We start from the raw sequence: 17,758 nt of genomic DNA, 5'->3' as shown, positions 1-17,758 counted from the left end.
GTAATAGTGGTCTAATGACCTGTAATGGAGTTCTAATGACCTGTAATATAGTTCTAATGACCTGTACTAGAATTCTAATTAGACTAAAGAGGTGAAGTGCACATGTTAGAAATTAAAATTGAGAAAAGCCTCATTAGTTCTCTATCAACAACACGGGATTTATTCCACACAATAGAAGACACAATTATCCATGACAAGCACACAATCATAATATTCGATTCACTGTTGCCTCAAGTTAGTACTTTACATGTTTTGATAGTGAATAACAAAATGTTCAGTCCAACATGTCACACAATCATTAAATAAAATATTCTGAAACTATTATTTGACTTAAAATACTTGAATGGTATGTTCTTCAAATCCTAATTAAGCCTGTTCTGTAATGCACTTTCCTGTTGTTTTCATAAAATCTTCGTTGGCGTTACAATACGTGTTATTGAATTAAAGCTAAACGTCCGTGTGTAACGGCGTGCGTGCGTGTGTGTGTATGCGCACAACGTCTTCGTAGTTTGCATAGAGCGCACCAGCGCGCATCCACAGGCAGAGTGGAATCCAGGGTCTCTGAGACCTCGCGTTATTAGCTTATACCCGCAGCGCTTCGGTTCGGTTCGCTTCCTCCCAACAACAGGTGTAAAGGAGCGGCTGGATGAACAGACAGAAATCGAGGATAAGAGAATATAACCAGAGGATATTTGCAAACAGTTGTAATCGTAAAGAAGTAGGTTACATGTCCTGCAAGATTGACGGAGTTCACTTCATCGTCTTTCTATGCGCGCTGCGCACGCTTTCCATCCTGTCTGCCCCAGTTTTCTGCGCTATAGGCTGCACCATTTCTATCTCTTTCTAACGGAAAAAGAGAAGAGATTATGAAGAAAAACAACTGTGCTATGTTAATGGATGTCCTCCACTCACACGGAATAATGGAATAAAGTAGGATATAGGCTACTCTGAAGATAAAAACATATGCATTTATCATCAAGGATTCGACGATGTGAAGTCCTCTTATAGAACACGGATTGTTATAGGTTATTCGTTTAGTACCTAAATACGGAATACAGCCATAGTTATTTTTTTGTTTTGTTTTGAAAACCAGTTGTTGCATCCCCTAAACGCGGAATAGCCTGGAAAATAAAAAGGCATCTTTCTATGTGGGTTCAATTGATATATCCCTAACATCCACGGCGAAATGTGAGTTATATGTTGTATTTACTTTGAGTCATCATACACAGTCTAAATGTTTTTATAATGTTTTCTAGTCTATTTGTGGGTTCAGATCGGTAAAGAAGGAACTGGTGATTGAGTTAATAAAATTGAGTGCACTGCGCACTGGTGCGTGCCGATTTGTCTCGGACTAGGGTAGCTCTGGAAAAACCCTAGGCGGCATCCCTAGAGTTTTCAGCAGTTAGGTTCACCCACTTCTGGCTCCGTATGAACTCATTTTTAGAGTTAAGGTTCCCCCACAGCCATATCTCTATGTAACAGCGCTTGTTTACGGAAAGTCGACTACCTGTGCTGATCTGAGTATCTGAGTCTCTGAACACCTGTATGTGCACGGAAGACGGACCCTACGAGACGTGTTGTCACTGAATAATACTATCGGCTGCAACTGTGTTAATAAAACAGTGAATCGTAAGTGTATATTGTGCGTTTGTGAAATGATTTTGATTTGATATGAAAGTACAGGACTTCATGTTTTTTTAACCATAACACAACTGAGCATCGATTCACGTTCAAATGGAGTATTTGTCTGTTTAGAGCCAATTCCCCTCTAAACAGAGCATCTGGTTAAAGGGATACTTCATGATTTTGTCAATGAGGCCCGTTATCCACTTCCCCAGAGTTAGGTAAACTTGTGGATACCATTTGTATGTCTCTGTCCAGTATGATGGAAGTTATAGGTATTTCCTCCAGCCAATCCCAGCTAGCAATGAGGAATCGGCCCTGAAGCAGCCGTCTTCCAGTGTGCCGGAACGGATTCAATCGGCCCGGAATCGGGTGTCGGACTCGGCCAGGAATCAAAATTAATGACTGCCCAGAAACGGCCCAAGTACATTGGGCGGTTTCCATCTACCGACTTTGACCAGCATCTTACCAGAATCCCCTCAGAAGGGGCCTGATTCAAAATGTAAATACATGTATACAAAATTACCTGATTTAGTCGTTTTAAATATTAATATTGAATGCATACAAATTATACCATCCACAAGAAAACCATTTTGTGTCAGATGAAACACCATACACATGATGACAGTGTCAGCACCTGGCCCGCCACAGGAGTCGCTACAGCCAATGGGACAAGGGCATCCTGGCAGGCCAAACCCTCCCCTAACTCGGACAATTGTGTGTTGCGTCATGGATCTCCCTGTCGCGGCCGGCACAGGTCTCGAACCAGCATCTGGAGCAGCTCAGTTTGCACTGCAACTCAGTGTCTTAGACTGCTGCGCCTCCACTGGGGAGGTTCCATTTGTGAAGTTTTTAATGTTCATCTTTTGCCTTGGACAAAGTATGAAAATACTAAAATACTACGCAGGATTCTTAAAGAATTTCATTTAAATATTAAATGTATGTTTTTTATCACAAATAATTAGAAAATATGGAAAAATAAATAATTAAATGTTAATTATATAAAACAGCCTGTGTAATCATCTGCCAGAGAGTAGCCCCAATCGGCCCGAGCCCCAAGTAAAACATTTGGGCCAGATAACTCTCACCGGAATCGGCCCAAGCCCCAAGTGATACATTTGGGCCAGATAACTCACATGAGAATCGTCCCGAGCTCAATCCCCACATCCTATCCATAAGTAATACCGCCGAAGGCGGCCCAGACTTGGGCCATATGACGTCGGCCAAGTCTAACTCTCAGCCGAGTGACCCGACTCTCAGCCGGGATCGGCCCAGATCCACTGCGCTAGCTTTGGACAAATGAATGGAAGTCTATGGGTATCTATGCTAGTTAGCATTGGCTCGCGAACCTAACTCTAACTTCCTTCATAATGGACACAAATACATACAAATAGTATCCAATAGTTCATCTGATTCTGAGGAAGTAGATGAAGGGGCTTGTTGCCAAAATCTGAAAGTATCTTTTTAAGCTCTGCCTGTTAATGAAGGGGTGTAGACTTCGGCTACTGAACCTCGGCTTGCCTCAAGAAACAATGTGTGCTCAAACAGCAAACAAAGAAAGAAAAACCCTGCCGAACATCAAAAACGAACAAAAACATCAGTAAATGTTTTCATAATATATGGGCAAGCTGTTTCGACTGGGGAGTGTATGGTAAGCTTTACTGAGCGGCGAGTTGGTGGCGGATGATGGATGCAATGGAGATCAGCTGTGAAGGTGATTTTAGCACCTATTGATGGTTTAATTAATGAGCGATCAGCTGGCGATTATCTGGTGGTCATCTGTGGTTGCAAAGGTCCTTGGACTATAAGGAGTAATGTTGGGTTCCTTTAGTTCCTTATTGGGCTAATCGACTCTTTGAAACAAATCAACATATTTATACGTTTCAAAACGTTGAAAGGTTATAATTTATATTTTACTGAGTTAGATACAAACACAATTAGGCTAATCCCCAAAGTGGGCAAATTTGCTACATGCTAATTATATTCTTATTTAAACGTCCAATAACGTTTGAATCGGAAAGCTATATAGCCCGAGTCACCTGGCACTCTTCAACCAAAAAAAGTGGGTCCCTAGCCCACCTGTGTGCTCCTTTCAACAGGTGTAATCGTGGTACTGTGTGGGGAGGTCTGAACCTCATTGGAACAAGTAATTGTACCATTTAAAGGCTGAGTTGCTGGTTCAAATCCTGTTCTGGCTGTTAGTCTCCGCAGTTGCTACATCACTGCTGAATTCTCCCCAGTAACCTATGTAGAGCATTAGGCTAATGCATCTAACTATTTCACCAAGTTAAAAAAAGGTCCTAAATTCCCCTCAGCGATGTTCTGAAGGAAATCAGTAGCGTAGGCAACACGTGAAGGTTGTCATTATCAAATGGAATTTCCTCTTAATTGACCTGCCTGGTAAAAATGAAGGTAAAATGACAACAAATAACAGGCCTGCTGTTGTGTGAGAGAAAAATCACCTATTTACCTGATTTGTTTAATGTTAATAGTTAACAATTATACTGTATATACTTAACAAATAGTAAAACCTCTCTGTTCTACTAAGGCCGTGTTTTTGCAAAGGGATGGTTTCTACTCCAGTTCCCTGCAGCTAGTCTAGGTGTGTGGTCAATTACATGGGTTTTACTTGAGATAGGGGTATCTGGAGCGGACAATTGATTTATGGCATAGAATGAGCCTTGTCTAAGGGGCCAAACTCTTGTTTCTGTACAATAAGAACATAGGTCAAGTCTCACCTTGTGACTCATTCCACACATCTGTTGTTTGTCATGTAGACTAAGGGGTGTATCTTCGCTATAAAATATCAAGAGTCAAGAGTGTTGGGCTGACCAGCCTCATTATTGCAGAGCTCTCGCTCCATTCACTCGGTGTGCATGTAGTGACCTCTTATTATACTATCGAATGACATGTACTGTAGGAGGCCACTTTTTAAATATATAAAAGCCCTTATAAAATAGACCAAAGCCCTTGTCTCTAGATTAAACGTCTTGTCTCTAGACTAAACGTCTTGCCTCTAGATCAAACCTCTTGTCTCTAGATCAAACCTCTTGTCTCTAGACCAAAACTCTTGTCTCTAGACTAAACGTCTTGTCTCTAGACCAAACCTCTTGTCTCTAGACTAAACGTCTTGTCTCTAGATCAAACCTCTGGTATCAGTAGGTCCAGTATGTATATGATATCAGTAGTTCCATGGTGTCAGTAGGTACCGTAGGTCTGTAGTGTCAGTAGGTCTATGATATCAGCAGGTCCATGGTATCAGTAGGTCTATGGAATCAGTAGGTCTATGATATCAGTATGTTTATGGAATCAGTAGGTCTATGAAATCAGTAGGTCTATGGTATCAGTATGTCCAGTAGGTCTATGGTATCAGTAGGTCCATGGTATATGTAGGTCTATGGAATCAGTAGGTCTATAATATCAGTAGGTCTATGGTATCAGTATGTCCAGTAGGTCTATGGTATCAGTATGTCCAGTAGGTCTATGGTATCGGTAAGTCTATGGAATCAGTAGGTCTATGATATCAGTAGGTCTATGGAATCAGTAGGTCTATGATATCAGTAGGTCTATGGTATCAGTATGTCCAGTAGGTCTATGGTATCGGTAAGTCTATGGTATTTGAAGGTCCAGTATAAAGTTTAGTGTTTTCTTATACAAGGTTGAAAAAGACAGTTCAAGACATTGGATCTCGTCAATACTGCGGTCATTCATTTGTTGACAGCCTTCGTGGACCACTGCTCTGTTCTACATCTTGGATTTTCCCTCACACTTTTAGAAGTGAAATCATTTTTTATGATATCTATGATATCAGTAGGTCCAGTAGGTCCATGGTATCAGTAGGTCTATGGTATCAGTAGGTCCAGTAGGTCTATGGTATCAGTAGATCTATGGTATCAGTAGGTCTAGTAGGTCTATGATATCAGTAGGTCTATGGTATCAGTAGGTCTATGATATCAGTAGATCTATGGTATCAGTAGGTCCAGTAGGTCTATGATATCAGTAGATCTATGGTATCAGTAGGTCTAGTAGGTCTATGATATCAGTAGGTCTATGGTATCAGTAGGTCTATGGTATCAGTAGTTCCAGTAGGTCTATGGTATCAGTAGGTCCAGTAGGTCTATGATATCAGTAGATCTAGTAGGTCTATGATATCAGTAGGTCTATTGTATCAGTAGGTCTATGATATCAGTAGGTCTATGGTATATGAGGTCCAGTAGGTCTATGGTATCGGTTAGTCTATGGTATCAGAAGGTCCAGTAGGTCTATGGTATCAGTAGGTCTATGATATCAGTAGGTCCATGGTATCAGTAGGTCCAGTAGGTCTCTAATATCAGTAGGTCTATGATATCAGTAGGTCCAGTAGGTCCATGGTATCACTAGGTCTTTGGAATCAGTAGGTCTACGGTATCAGTAGGTCTATGATATCAGTAGGTCCAGTACGAATATGATATCAGTAGTTCCATGGTGTCAGTAGGTACCGTAGGTCTGTAGTGTCAGTAGGTCTATGATAGCAGTAGGTCAATGGTATCAGTAGGTCCAGTAGGTCTATGACATCAGTAGGTCTATGGTATCAGTAGGTCTATGGTATCAGTAGGTCTATGATATCAGTAGTTCCATGGTGTCAGTAGGTACCGCAGGTCTGTAGTGTCAGTAGGTCTATGATATCAGCAGGTCCATGGTATCAGTAGGTCTATGGTATCAGTAGGTCCATGGTATCAGTAGGTCCATGGCATCAGTAGGTCTATGATATCAGTATGTCCATGGTATCAGTAGGTCTATGGTATCAGTAGGTCCAGTAGGTCTATGGTAACAGTAGGTCTATGGTATCAGTAGGTCTATGATATCAGTAGGTCTATGGTATCAGTAGGTCCAGTAGGTCTATGATATCAGTGGGTCTATGGTACCAGTAGTTCCAGTAGGTCTATGGTATCAGTAGGTCCAGTCGGTCTATGATATCAGTAGGTCCATGGTATCAGTAGGTCTATGGTTTCAGTAGGTCCATGGTATCAGTAGGTCTTTGGGATCAGTAGGTCTATGGTATCAGTAGATCCAGTAGGTTTATGGTATCACTAGGTCTATGGTATCAGTAGGTATCAGTAGGTCTATGGTATCACTAGGTCTATGGTATCAGTAGGTATCAGTAGGTCTATGGGATCAGTAGGTCCAGTAGGTCTGGGGTATCAGTAGGTCTATGGTATCAGTAGATCTATGGTATCAGTAGGTCCATGGAATCAGTAGGTCTTTGGGATCAGTAGGACTATGGAATCAGTAGGTCCAGTAGGTCTATGGTATCAGTAGGTATATGGTATCAGTACATCCAATAGGACTATGGTATCAGTAGGTCCAGTAGGTCTATGGTATCGGTTAGTCTATGGTATCAGAAGGTCCAGTATGTCCATGGTATCAGTAGGTCCAGTAGGTCTATAATATCAGTAGGTCTATGATATCTGTAGGCCCAGTAGGTCCATGGTATCAGTAGGTCTATGGAATCAGTAGGTCCAGTAGGTCTATGATATCCGTAGGTCTATTGCATCATTAGGTCTATGTTATCAGTAGGTCTATGGTATCAATAGATCTATGGTATCAGTAGGTTTATGGTATCAGTAGGTCCAGGAGGTCTATGGTATCAGTAGGTCCAGTAGGTCTATGGTAACAGTAGGTCTATGGTATCAGTAGGTCTATGGTATCAGTAGGTCCTGTAGGTCTATTTCATCAGTATGTACATTAGGTTTATGGTATTAGTAGGTATATGGTATCAGTAGGTCCAGTAGGTCTACTGTATCAGTAGGTCCATTGTATCAGTAGGTCCAGTAGGTCTATGGTATCAGTATGTCTATGGTATCAGCAGGTCCAGTAGGTCTACTGTATCAGTAGGTGCAGTAGGTCTATTGTATCAGTAGGTCTATGGTATCAGTATGACCATGGTATCAGTAGATCCAGTTGCACTATGGGGTCAGTAGGTCCAGTAGGTCTATGGTATCGGTAAGTCTATAGTATAAGTAGGTCCAGTAGGTCAACTCTATCAGTATGTACAGTAGATCTATGGTATCAGTATTTCCAGTAGGTCTATGGTATCAGAAGGTCCATGGTATCAGTAGGTCCAGTAGGTCTATGATATCAGTAGGTCTATGGTATCAGTAGGTCCAGTAGGTCTATGGTATCAGCAGGTCCAGTAGGTCTATGGTATCAGTAGGTCCAGTAGGTCTATGGTATCAGGATGTAAAGTAGGTATATGGTATCAGTAGGTCTATGGTATCAGTAGGTCTATGGGATCAGTAGGTCCAGTAGGTCGATGGTATCAGTAGGTCTATGGTATCAGTAGGTCCAGTAGGTCTATGGTATCAGCAGGTCCAGTAGGTCTATGGTATCAGTAGGTCCAGTAGGTCTATGGTATCAGGATGTAAAGTAGGTCTATGGTATCAGTAGGTATATGGTATCAGTAGGACTATGGTATCAGTAGGTCCAGCAGGTCAATGGTATCAATAAGTCCAGTAGTTCTATTGTATCAGTAGGTATGTGGTATCAGTAGGTATCAGTAGGTCTATGGTATCAGTAGGTCCATTAGGTCTATGGTATCAGTAGGTCCAGTAGGTCTATGGTATCAGTAGATCTACTGTATCAGTAGGTCCATGGTATCAGTAGGTCTATGGGATCAGTAGGTCCAGTAGGTCTATGGGATCAGTAAGTCTATGGTATCAGTAGGTACCGTATGTCTATGGTATCAGTAGTTATATGGTATCAGTAGGTCTATGTTATCAATAGGTCCAGTAGGTCTATGGTATTGGTAGGTCCAGTAGGTCTATAGTATCAGTAGGCCCAGTAGGTCTATGGCATCATTAGGTCTATGGTATCAATATGTACAGTAGGTCTATGGTATCAGTAAGTCCAGTAGGTCTATGGGATCAGTAGGTCCAGTAGGTCTATGGTATCAGTAGGTCTATGCTATCAGTAGATCTATGGTATCAATAGGTCTATGGTATCAGTAGGTCTGTGGTATCAGTAGGTCCATGGTATCAGTAGGTCCAGTAGGTCTATGGTATCAGTAGGTCCAGTAGGTCTATGCTATCAGTAGGTCTATGGTATCAGTAGGTCTATGCTATCAGTAGGTCTATGCTATCAGTAGGTCTTTGGTATCAGTAGGTCCATTAGGTATATTGTATCGGTAGGTCTATTTCATCAGATGGCACTGGGAGAAATTAAAATGGCTCCTAGTCCTGGATAGGTTCTCCAGGAGAATGTGTTTCAAAAGTAAGATTCACATTCGGCCTATTATAGAATATATCTGAATCAATCTCTTTTTGTGGTGCTCTTAACTTTTTACCAAACATAAAAGTTAATTTTAAGCTCTGATCTTCTTTGTTCTGATCTATGTTTTTATAGGCTACTGGGAAAACCAATTCCAAAGAACTCTAACAATTCTGCTACCTCGATGCCATGGTAGAGCTATGTAACAGGCAGTGTGGTGAAAAGGCCTCCTATAGTCTTTCTGAGAGTAGGCTTGACCAATTGCATAGTATACCTGTCCAATCATTTCAGAACTGTACAATAAGAGATGTGACCATTCATCATGAATTCCAGCATCTCCTTTGTTATGCAAATATGTCAACACCTCTCTCTCCTCCTATCTCTCTATTCGATTCAAAGGGCCTTTATTGGCATGGAAAACATGTTTAGATATGAAACACAACTAAACTAAACTAAAAACTAAAAACTGAACTAAAAAAAAGAAACATAATTGAGAAAAAACACATTTAACAACATCAACAAAAAATGATTAGAAAGTAACAGTAAACATTCCACTCAAAAGGTTTTAAAAAGATGGACATTTTAAGTGTTATATTATCAGAAATGTATAGTGTTTTAGCAATGTGCAAATTGTTGAGGTACGAATAGTTGGGAAGATAAATAAAGATAAATATTGGTGGTGTTTTCAATGTTTGGCCTCCACTGGTTACTCTTTCCTCATGACCACGGGCCACAAATATTAATTCTGTGATTGCACATTGAGGTATTTCACCTAACAGCTATGAGAGTTTATCAATGTTTAATTTATTTTCAAATTCTTTGTGGGTCCGTATGATCAGTGGGAAATATATACAGTATGTATCTCTAATGTGTTCATACAGTTGGCAGGAGGTTAGGAAGTGCAGCTCAGTTGGCACCTAATTTTATTTGAAAGTGGGCACATAGCCTGTCTTCTCTTGAGAGTCATGTCTGCCTATGGCGACCTCTCTCAATAGCAAGGCAATGCTCATTGAGTCTGTACATAGTCAAGGATTTTCTTAGTTTTGGGTCAGTCACTGTGGTTAGGTATTTTGCCGCTGTGTTTAGGGACAGATAGCATTCCAATTTGCTCTGTTTTTGGTTGATTCTTTCTAGTGTGTCAAAAGTTATCTTTTTTGCTTTCTCAGAATTTGGTTGTGTCTAATTGTGTTGCTGGCCTGTGGCTATGTGGGGTCTGTTTGTGTTTGTGAGTCTCAATTGGGTGTTTGTCCCATTTTTTGTGGATTCTTCATTGGTGAGTGGACCCCAGACCTCACAATCACAGATGGCAATGGATTCTAGAACTGATTGAAGTATTTTTAGTAAGATCCTTATTGGGATGTCAATTTTAATGTTCCTTGTGATGGTATACAAGGCCCTTCTTGCCTTGCCTCTTAGATCATTCACAGCCTTGTGGAAGTGACCTGTGATGTTGATGTTTAGGCCGAGGTAGGTATAATTACTTCTGTGCTCAAAGGCTATTTTTATTTGTTGTCCTGGCAACTGGACCTTTTTTGGAACACCATTATTATTGTCTCACTGAGACTCACTGTCAGGACCTAAGTTGACAGAATCTGTGCAGAAGATCTAGGTGCTGCTGTAGGCCCTCCTTGGTTGGGGACTGAATGTCACGTCCTGACCTTAGTTCCTTTTTTTTATGTCTCTATTTTAGTTTGGTCAGGGCGTGAGTTGTGGTGGGCATTCTATGTTTTGTGTTCTATGTTTTCTGTTTTGTGTTGCTGCACCTTACAGGACTGTTTCATTTTCGTTTCACTCCCTTTGTTATTTTGTTTATGTTTCTGTTCCTAATAAATAACACTTACCACGCTGCGCATTGGTCCGATCCTTCATACTCCTCGTCAGAAGAGGAGGAAAATCGTTACAGTAGGTCTATGGGATCAGTAGGTCCAGTAGGTCTATGGTATCAATAGGTCTATGGTATCAGTAGGTCTGTGCTATCAGTAGGTCCAGTAGGTCAATGGTATCAGTAGGTCTATGGTATCAGTAGGTCCAGTAGGTCTATGGTATCAGTAGGTCTATGGTATCAGTAGGTATCAGTAGGTCTATGGTATCAGTAGGTCTGGTGCTTCAGCGCCAGATCATCAGCAAAAAGTAGACATTTGACTTCCGATTCTAGTATGGTGATATACATGTTGAAGAGGGTGGGGCTCAAGATGCATCCCTGTCTCACCCCACGGCCCAGAGGAAAGAAATGTGTGTTTGTAATGCCAATTTTAACTGCACACTTGTTGTTTGTGTACATTAATTTTATATTATCATGTGTTTTTCTTCCATTACCGCTTTCCATCAATTTGTTTAGCAGACCCTGATGCTAAATTGAGTGAAATGCTTTTTTGATATCAACAATCATGAGAAGCCTTTTCTCAATGTATTTCTCACCCAGCATCTTTTAGGCTTCTCTCATTGCCCTTCTCACACCTTCTCTGTCCCGCTACAGTCTGTGATGCCCTAGCCACAGCAGGACCCACAACAGCACCTGCCGTAAAAGCTGAGTTGAGGTGAGGTGAGATGTCTCAGCTGTACTACCGGCGGACAGACAGCTCTTCGTACCGGGACCGTATCCCTCTGCGGATCGTCCGGTCTGAGTCGGAGCTGTCTTCCCTGGAGAAGGCCTATCTGGGAACCGTGGAGAAGGGAGACTACGGCAGCGTCAAACAGGCTCTGGAGGTAGGGACGGACGTACAGTGTGTGTGTGTGTGTGTGTGTGTGTGTGTGTGTGTGTGTGTGTGTGTGTGTGTGTGTGTGTGTGTGTGTGTGTGTGTGTGTGTGTGTGTGTGTGTGTGTGTGTGTGTGTGTGTGTGTGTGTGTGTGTGTGTGTGCGTGTGTGTGTGCGTGTGTGTCTTTGTCTGTGCGTGTGCGCGTGTGCGTGCGTGCGTGTCTGTGTGGAAGGTTTCGGTGGATTGATGGTCAGCACCTTCAATTAAAGGTTGATGAAAATAAATAACTTCTTCAAAAGAGAGTTCAAATAAGTTTACCTTCACTGTCGGTTATCCAACTTACCACGATAATTAGGGTGATATGGAATTTCCATTATCATCCCTTCCCAATTATTGTTGCACCATCCCTGAGTTATCCTGTCGTTGTCCCTTCCCCACAGGAGGCCGAGATCTACTTCAAGATCAACATTAACTGTATAGACCCGTTAGGCCGCACAGCTCTGCTGATCGCCATCGAGAATGAGAACCTGGAGATCATAGAACTACTGCTGAGCTTTAACGTGTATGTCGGAGATGCACTGCTGCACGCCATCCGCAAAGAGGTGGTGGGGGCCGTGGAACTGCTTCTCAACCACAAGAAATCCAGCGGAGGCATGCAGGTAAGAGGAGGCGGGCGGGGTCAGGGGGGGCGGGCAGGGGGTGGGGCTGGCGGGGGGCCAGGGGGGCAGGGGGGGCGGGGGGGGGCAGGGTTGGGGGGCTGGCGGGGTCAGGGGGGGGGCGGTCGGGGTGATAGTAGCAATACATTGTTGGGCCTTTTAAACTTGTCCTGTTTAGGGCTGTGGCTGTTTTTGTCAGCTGGTTATTGTCACGCAAAAGACTCATGGTAATTGAACGTTAATTGACATATAAACACGTTTAGCAACTCCATTCCTCCGTGGATACAAGCATGGAGTCATGGAGATGCTAATACGCGCATTCGGAACATCTACGTAAAAATAAAAAGTATATTATTTATTTTAGTCGGGTCTAAATAAACATTGTGATATGAAGAAAATGTATTTCAGAAGAACAGAACATCAGTTGTCCTACTGTATGTTATCTGGCTAGGCTCCATACCATAGACTCTAGTTCATTCAGTCCCATACTCTTATTTTGTAGTATATGATTTTATAGTAAGAAGAATATAATTGATCTTAGCTGAATAAAATAAAAAAGAACATTTTTCCCTTTCCGGAGCAATGAAGTGACTATGTGGCATATGAAGTGACTATGTTGCATATGAAGTGACTATGTTGCATATGAAGTGACTATGTTGCATATGAAGTGACTATGTTGCATATGAAGTGACTATGTTGCATATGAAGTGACTATGTTGCATATGAAGTGACTATGTTGCATATGAAGTGACTATGTTGCATATGAAGTGACTATGTTGCATATGAAGTGACTATGTTGCATATGAAGTGACTATGTTGCATATGAAGTGACTATGTTGCATATGAAGTGACTATGTTGCATATGAAGTGACTATGTTGCATATAAAGTGACTATGTTGCATATGAAGTGACTATGTTGCATATGAAGTGACTGTGTTGCATATGAAGTGACTATGTTGCATATAAAGTGACTATGTTGCATATGAAGTGACTATGTTGCATATGAAGTGACTGTGTTGCATATGAAGTGACTATGTTGCATATGAAGTGACTATGTTGCATATGAAGTGACTATGTTGCATATGAAGTGACTATGTTGCATATGAAGTGACTATGTTGCATATGAAGTGACTATGTTGCATATGAAGTGACTATGTTGCATATGAAGTGACTGTGTTGCATATGAAGTGACTATGTTGCATATGAAGTGACTATGTTGCATATGAAGTGACTATGTTGCATATGAAGTGACTATGTGGCATATGAAGTGACTATGTTGCATATGAAGTGACTATGTTGCATATGAAGTGACTATGTTGCATATGAAGTGACTATGTTGCATATGAAGTGACTATGTTGCATATGAAGTGACTATGTTGCATATGAAGTGACTATGTTGCATATGAAGTGACTATGTTGCATATGAAGTGACTATGTTGCATATGAAGTGACTATGTTGCATATGAAGTGACTATGTTGCATATGAAGTGACTATGTTGCATATGAAGTGACTATGTTGCATATGAAGTGACTATGTTGCATATGAAGTGACTGTGTTGCATATGAAGTGACTGTGTTGCATATGAAGTGACTATGTTGCATATGAAGTGACTATGTTGCATATGAAGTGACTATGTTGCATATGAAGTGACTATGTTGCATATGAAGTGACTATGTTGCATATGAAGTGACTATGTTGCATATGAAGTGACTATGTTGCATATGAAGTGACTATGTTGCATATGAAGTGACTATGTTGCATATGAAGTGACTATGTTGCATATGAAGTGACTATGTTGCATATGAAGTGACTATGTGGCATATGAAGTGACTATGTTGCATATGAAGTGACTATGTTGCATATGAAGTGACTATGTTGCATATGAAGTGACTATGTTGCATATGAAGTGACTGTGTTGCATATGAAGTGACTATGTTGCATATGAAGTGACTATGTTGCATATGAAGTGACTATGTTGCATATGAAGTGACTATGTTGCATATGAAGTGACTATGTTGCATATGGAGTGACTATGTGGCATATGAAGTGACTATGTTGCATATGAAGTGACTATGTTGCATATGAAGTGACTATGTGGCATATGAAGTGACTATGTGGCATATGAAGTGACTATGTTGCATATGAAGTGACTATGTTGCATAAGAAGTGACTATGTTGCATATGAAGTGACTATGTTGCATATGAAGTGACTATGTTGCATATGAAGTGACTATGTTGCATATGAAGTGACTATGTTGCATATGAAGTGACTATGTTGCATATGAAGTGACTATGTTGCATATGAAGTGACTATGTTGCATATGAAGTGACTGTGTTGCATATGAAGTGACTGTGTTGCATATGAAGTGACTATGTTGCATATGAAGTGACTATGTTGCATATGAAGTGACTATGTTGCATATGAAGTGACTATGTTGCATATGAAGTGACTATGTTGCATATGAAGTGACTATGTTGCATATGAAGTGACTATGTTGCATATGAAGTGACTATGTTGCATATGAAGTGACTATGTTGCATATGAAGTGACTATGTTGCATATGAAGTGACTATGTTGCATATGAAGTGACTATGTGGCATATGAAGTGACTATGTTGCATATGAAGTGACTATGTTGCATATGAAGTGACTATGTTGCATATGAAGTGACTATGTTGCATATGAAGTGACTGTGTTGCATATGAAGTGACTATGTTGCATATGAAGTGACTATGTTGCATATGAAGTGACTATGTTGCATATGAAGTGACTATGTTGCATATGAAGTGACTATGTTGCATATGGAGTGACTATGTGGCATATGAAGTGACTATGTTGCATATGAAGTGACTATGTTGCATATGAAGTGACTATGTGGCATATGAAGTGACTATGTGGCATATGAAGTGACTATGTTGCATATGAAGTGACTATGTTGCATAAGAAGTGACTATGTTGCATATGAAGTGACTATGTTGCATATGAAGTGACTATGTTGCATATGAAGTGACTATGTTGCATATGAAGTGACTATGTTGCATATGAAGTGACTATGTTGCATATGAAGTGACTATGTTGCATATGAAGTGACTATGTTGCATATGAAGTGACTGTGTTGCATATGAAGTGACTATGTTGCATATGAAGTGACTATGTTGCATATGAAGTGACTGTGTTGCATATGAAGTGACTATGTTGAGCATAAAAATTATCATTTGAAATAGGTCCTACTTTGGGGCGGCATTGTAGCCTAGTGGTTAGAGTGTTGGACTAGTAACTCAAAGGTTGCAAGTTCAAATTCCCGAGCTGACAAGGTACAAATCTGTCATTCTGCCCCTGAACGCTGTTCCTAGGCCGTCATTGAAAATAAGAATTTGTTCTTAACTGTTAAGTTAAATAAATAAAAAATATGTGCTAGATTTAGAGTTTTTAGGCATCTTTACTTGTGAATGATACAAACCTTAGAATGTATTAGAAATCAAAACATAAATGAGCTGCATGACGGGACTATAGGCGAGAAGAAGAAGTCGCCAAAAAATATTGCGCTCTGTTCCTTATCTCAGGCTTTACACAGGTGTTCTTTCATCAAGTGATAAAATGTTCACCTATCAGACTATTATCAATATAATGTAGTCTAAAATGTAAAATCGGTTATGAATGGCCCGTTTATAAAATGAAACCGTCAAGAATTATTATTATTTTTTTTTTAATCTGTAGGTCTTTGCACTGGAATGGCAAATGGAGGCCGCTTTCCCGCCGGGTTCGTTTGTCAATAATGCCAGGTAGATTACTCCGGTTATTTCACTCCACCATCAACAACTGTTTGACGAGCATGCAGCCTGCACAACAGGTGATATTCCCACCCAAACTCTGTATGCCACGGGATCTCCAACCCTGTTTCCGCAACTTCCCAGTGCTTCATTTGGGAAACCAATTCAAATCAGTTCGGGAACGTCGATGGTAACATGTTTTCACATCCAAACATATTTCATGAAACTATAGTCAGCCCCGTCGCTCTGCGCGCTCAAGAAAGAAATTAAGGCGAGCGAGGAGGAGATGGAAACGCCTGGTGGTGAAATATTCTTTAGCTAAAGTGAATTAACGTATTAATTCTGAAAATATTTTTAAAAATCCCTATAACTATAGGCTATTCAAATATCAAATACAAAGTCACTATAATTGTAGGCTAACTCTGTAAGTCGCCCTGCACAATCAATGAAACAAGAGCATCGGCTAGGCCTATACGTCCTCAAGCGCTCCCAGATTCACGGATAGAACGTTTGGAGCGTAGCATAAGGTAACCAGTCCATCCAGTATGCCTAATAATACAGTCCACACTCAAAGGTGATATTAAATATAATTTGTTTAATTTTGATGAATTATGTACCAAATCTTTAAAATCCTTTTTTTTTTTGTTTTTTTGCCATGTGTAATATACGGTAAGCTATTTATTTTGTAACGGCTCAATCATTATTTTAATTCTGTGTTTTTTTTGTGTTCTGGGGGGAGGACTTGGGCTCATAAATACTGTAGGTCGATGCATATGCATGACCTCCTGTATGCATATGAGGATTTTTGAATTAATCACCCTAGGCCGTCACTGTGAATAAGAATTTGTTCTTGACTGACTTGCCTAGTTAAATAAAGGTTAATTAAAAGAAAAAAGAAAGAAAAAAGAAAGAAAGAAAGCACTGTCCCATTTCATTGTTTTAAGCTTTGAAACAACATCCACTACGACCATGTTTTACACTCAGTTTCAACCTGCTGTTAAACTTCTTTCTTCAAATTGATCGATCACAGTGCGGTGAGTTTTAGAAGCACGTTACTGTTTTGATGATCAGTGTTTGATGAGATTTTAGATTGCATTTGCAATCATTAGGACCTGATGGAGGGACAATCGATCCCTGAGTACGAGGCCATTAGGACCTGATGGAGGGACAATAGAGCCCTGAGTACCCAGGCCATTAGGACCTGATGGAGGGACAACAGAGCCCTGAGTACCAGACCATTAGGACCTGATGGAGGGACAATCGATCCCTGACTACCAGACCATTAGGACCTGATGGAGGGACAATCGATCCCTGAGTACCAGACCATTAGGACCTGATGGAGGGACTACCGATCCCTGAGTGCCAGGCCATTAGGACCTGATGGAGGGACAATAGAGACCTGAGTACCAGGCCATTAGGACCTGATGGAGGGACAATAGAGCCCTGAGTACCAGACCATTAGGACCTGATGGAGGGACAATAGAGCCCTGAGTACCAGGCCATTAGGACATGATGGAGGGACAATAGAGCCCTGATTACCAGGCCATTGGGACCTGATGGAGGGACAATAGAGCCCTGAATACCAGACCATTAGGACCTGATGTAGGAACAATAGAGCCCTGAGAACCAGACCATTAGGTCCTGATGGAGGGACAATAGAGTCCTGATTACCAGGCCATTGGGACCTGATGGAGGGACAATAGAGCCCCGAATATCAGTGAATTAACGACCAATTTTTTTTTTTAAATGTCGTTAGCGAGTTGGGTA

The 17,758-nt window shown here is 41.0% G+C and overlaps 2 protein-coding genes across 2 annotated transcripts in view; one reads left to right on the top strand and one right to left on the bottom strand.

Annotated features, from left to right (window-relative positions):
- Positions 1 to 17,758, bottom strand: part of LOC139388601 (regulatory factor X-associated protein) — a 1,150,577-nt gene that overhangs the window by 539,376 nt on the left and 593,443 nt on the right. The gene's annotated exons all lie outside the window — the stretch shown is intronic.
- Positions 11,416 to 17,758, top strand: part of LOC139387954 (transient receptor potential cation channel, subfamily C, member 4a) — a 128,308-nt gene continuing 121,965 nt past the window's right edge. Inside the window, exons 1-2 of the mRNA XM_071134355.1 lie at positions 11,416 to 11,574; positions 12,005 to 12,223. Of these exons, the coding sequence (XP_070990456.1) occupies positions 11,416 to 11,574; positions 12,005 to 12,223 (378 nt within the window). The remainder of the gene's footprint in view (positions 11,575 to 12,004; positions 12,224 to 17,758) is intronic.

The sequence above is a fragment of the Oncorhynchus clarkii genome, chromosome 29, assembly GCF_045791955.1.
Source record: "Oncorhynchus clarkii lewisi isolate Uvic-CL-2024 chromosome 29, UVic_Ocla_1.0, whole genome shotgun sequence".
Classification (NCBI taxonomy): domain Eukaryota; kingdom Metazoa; phylum Chordata; class Actinopteri; order Salmoniformes; family Salmonidae; genus Oncorhynchus; species Oncorhynchus clarkii.
This window is presented reverse-complemented; position numbering and strand designations above follow the sequence as displayed.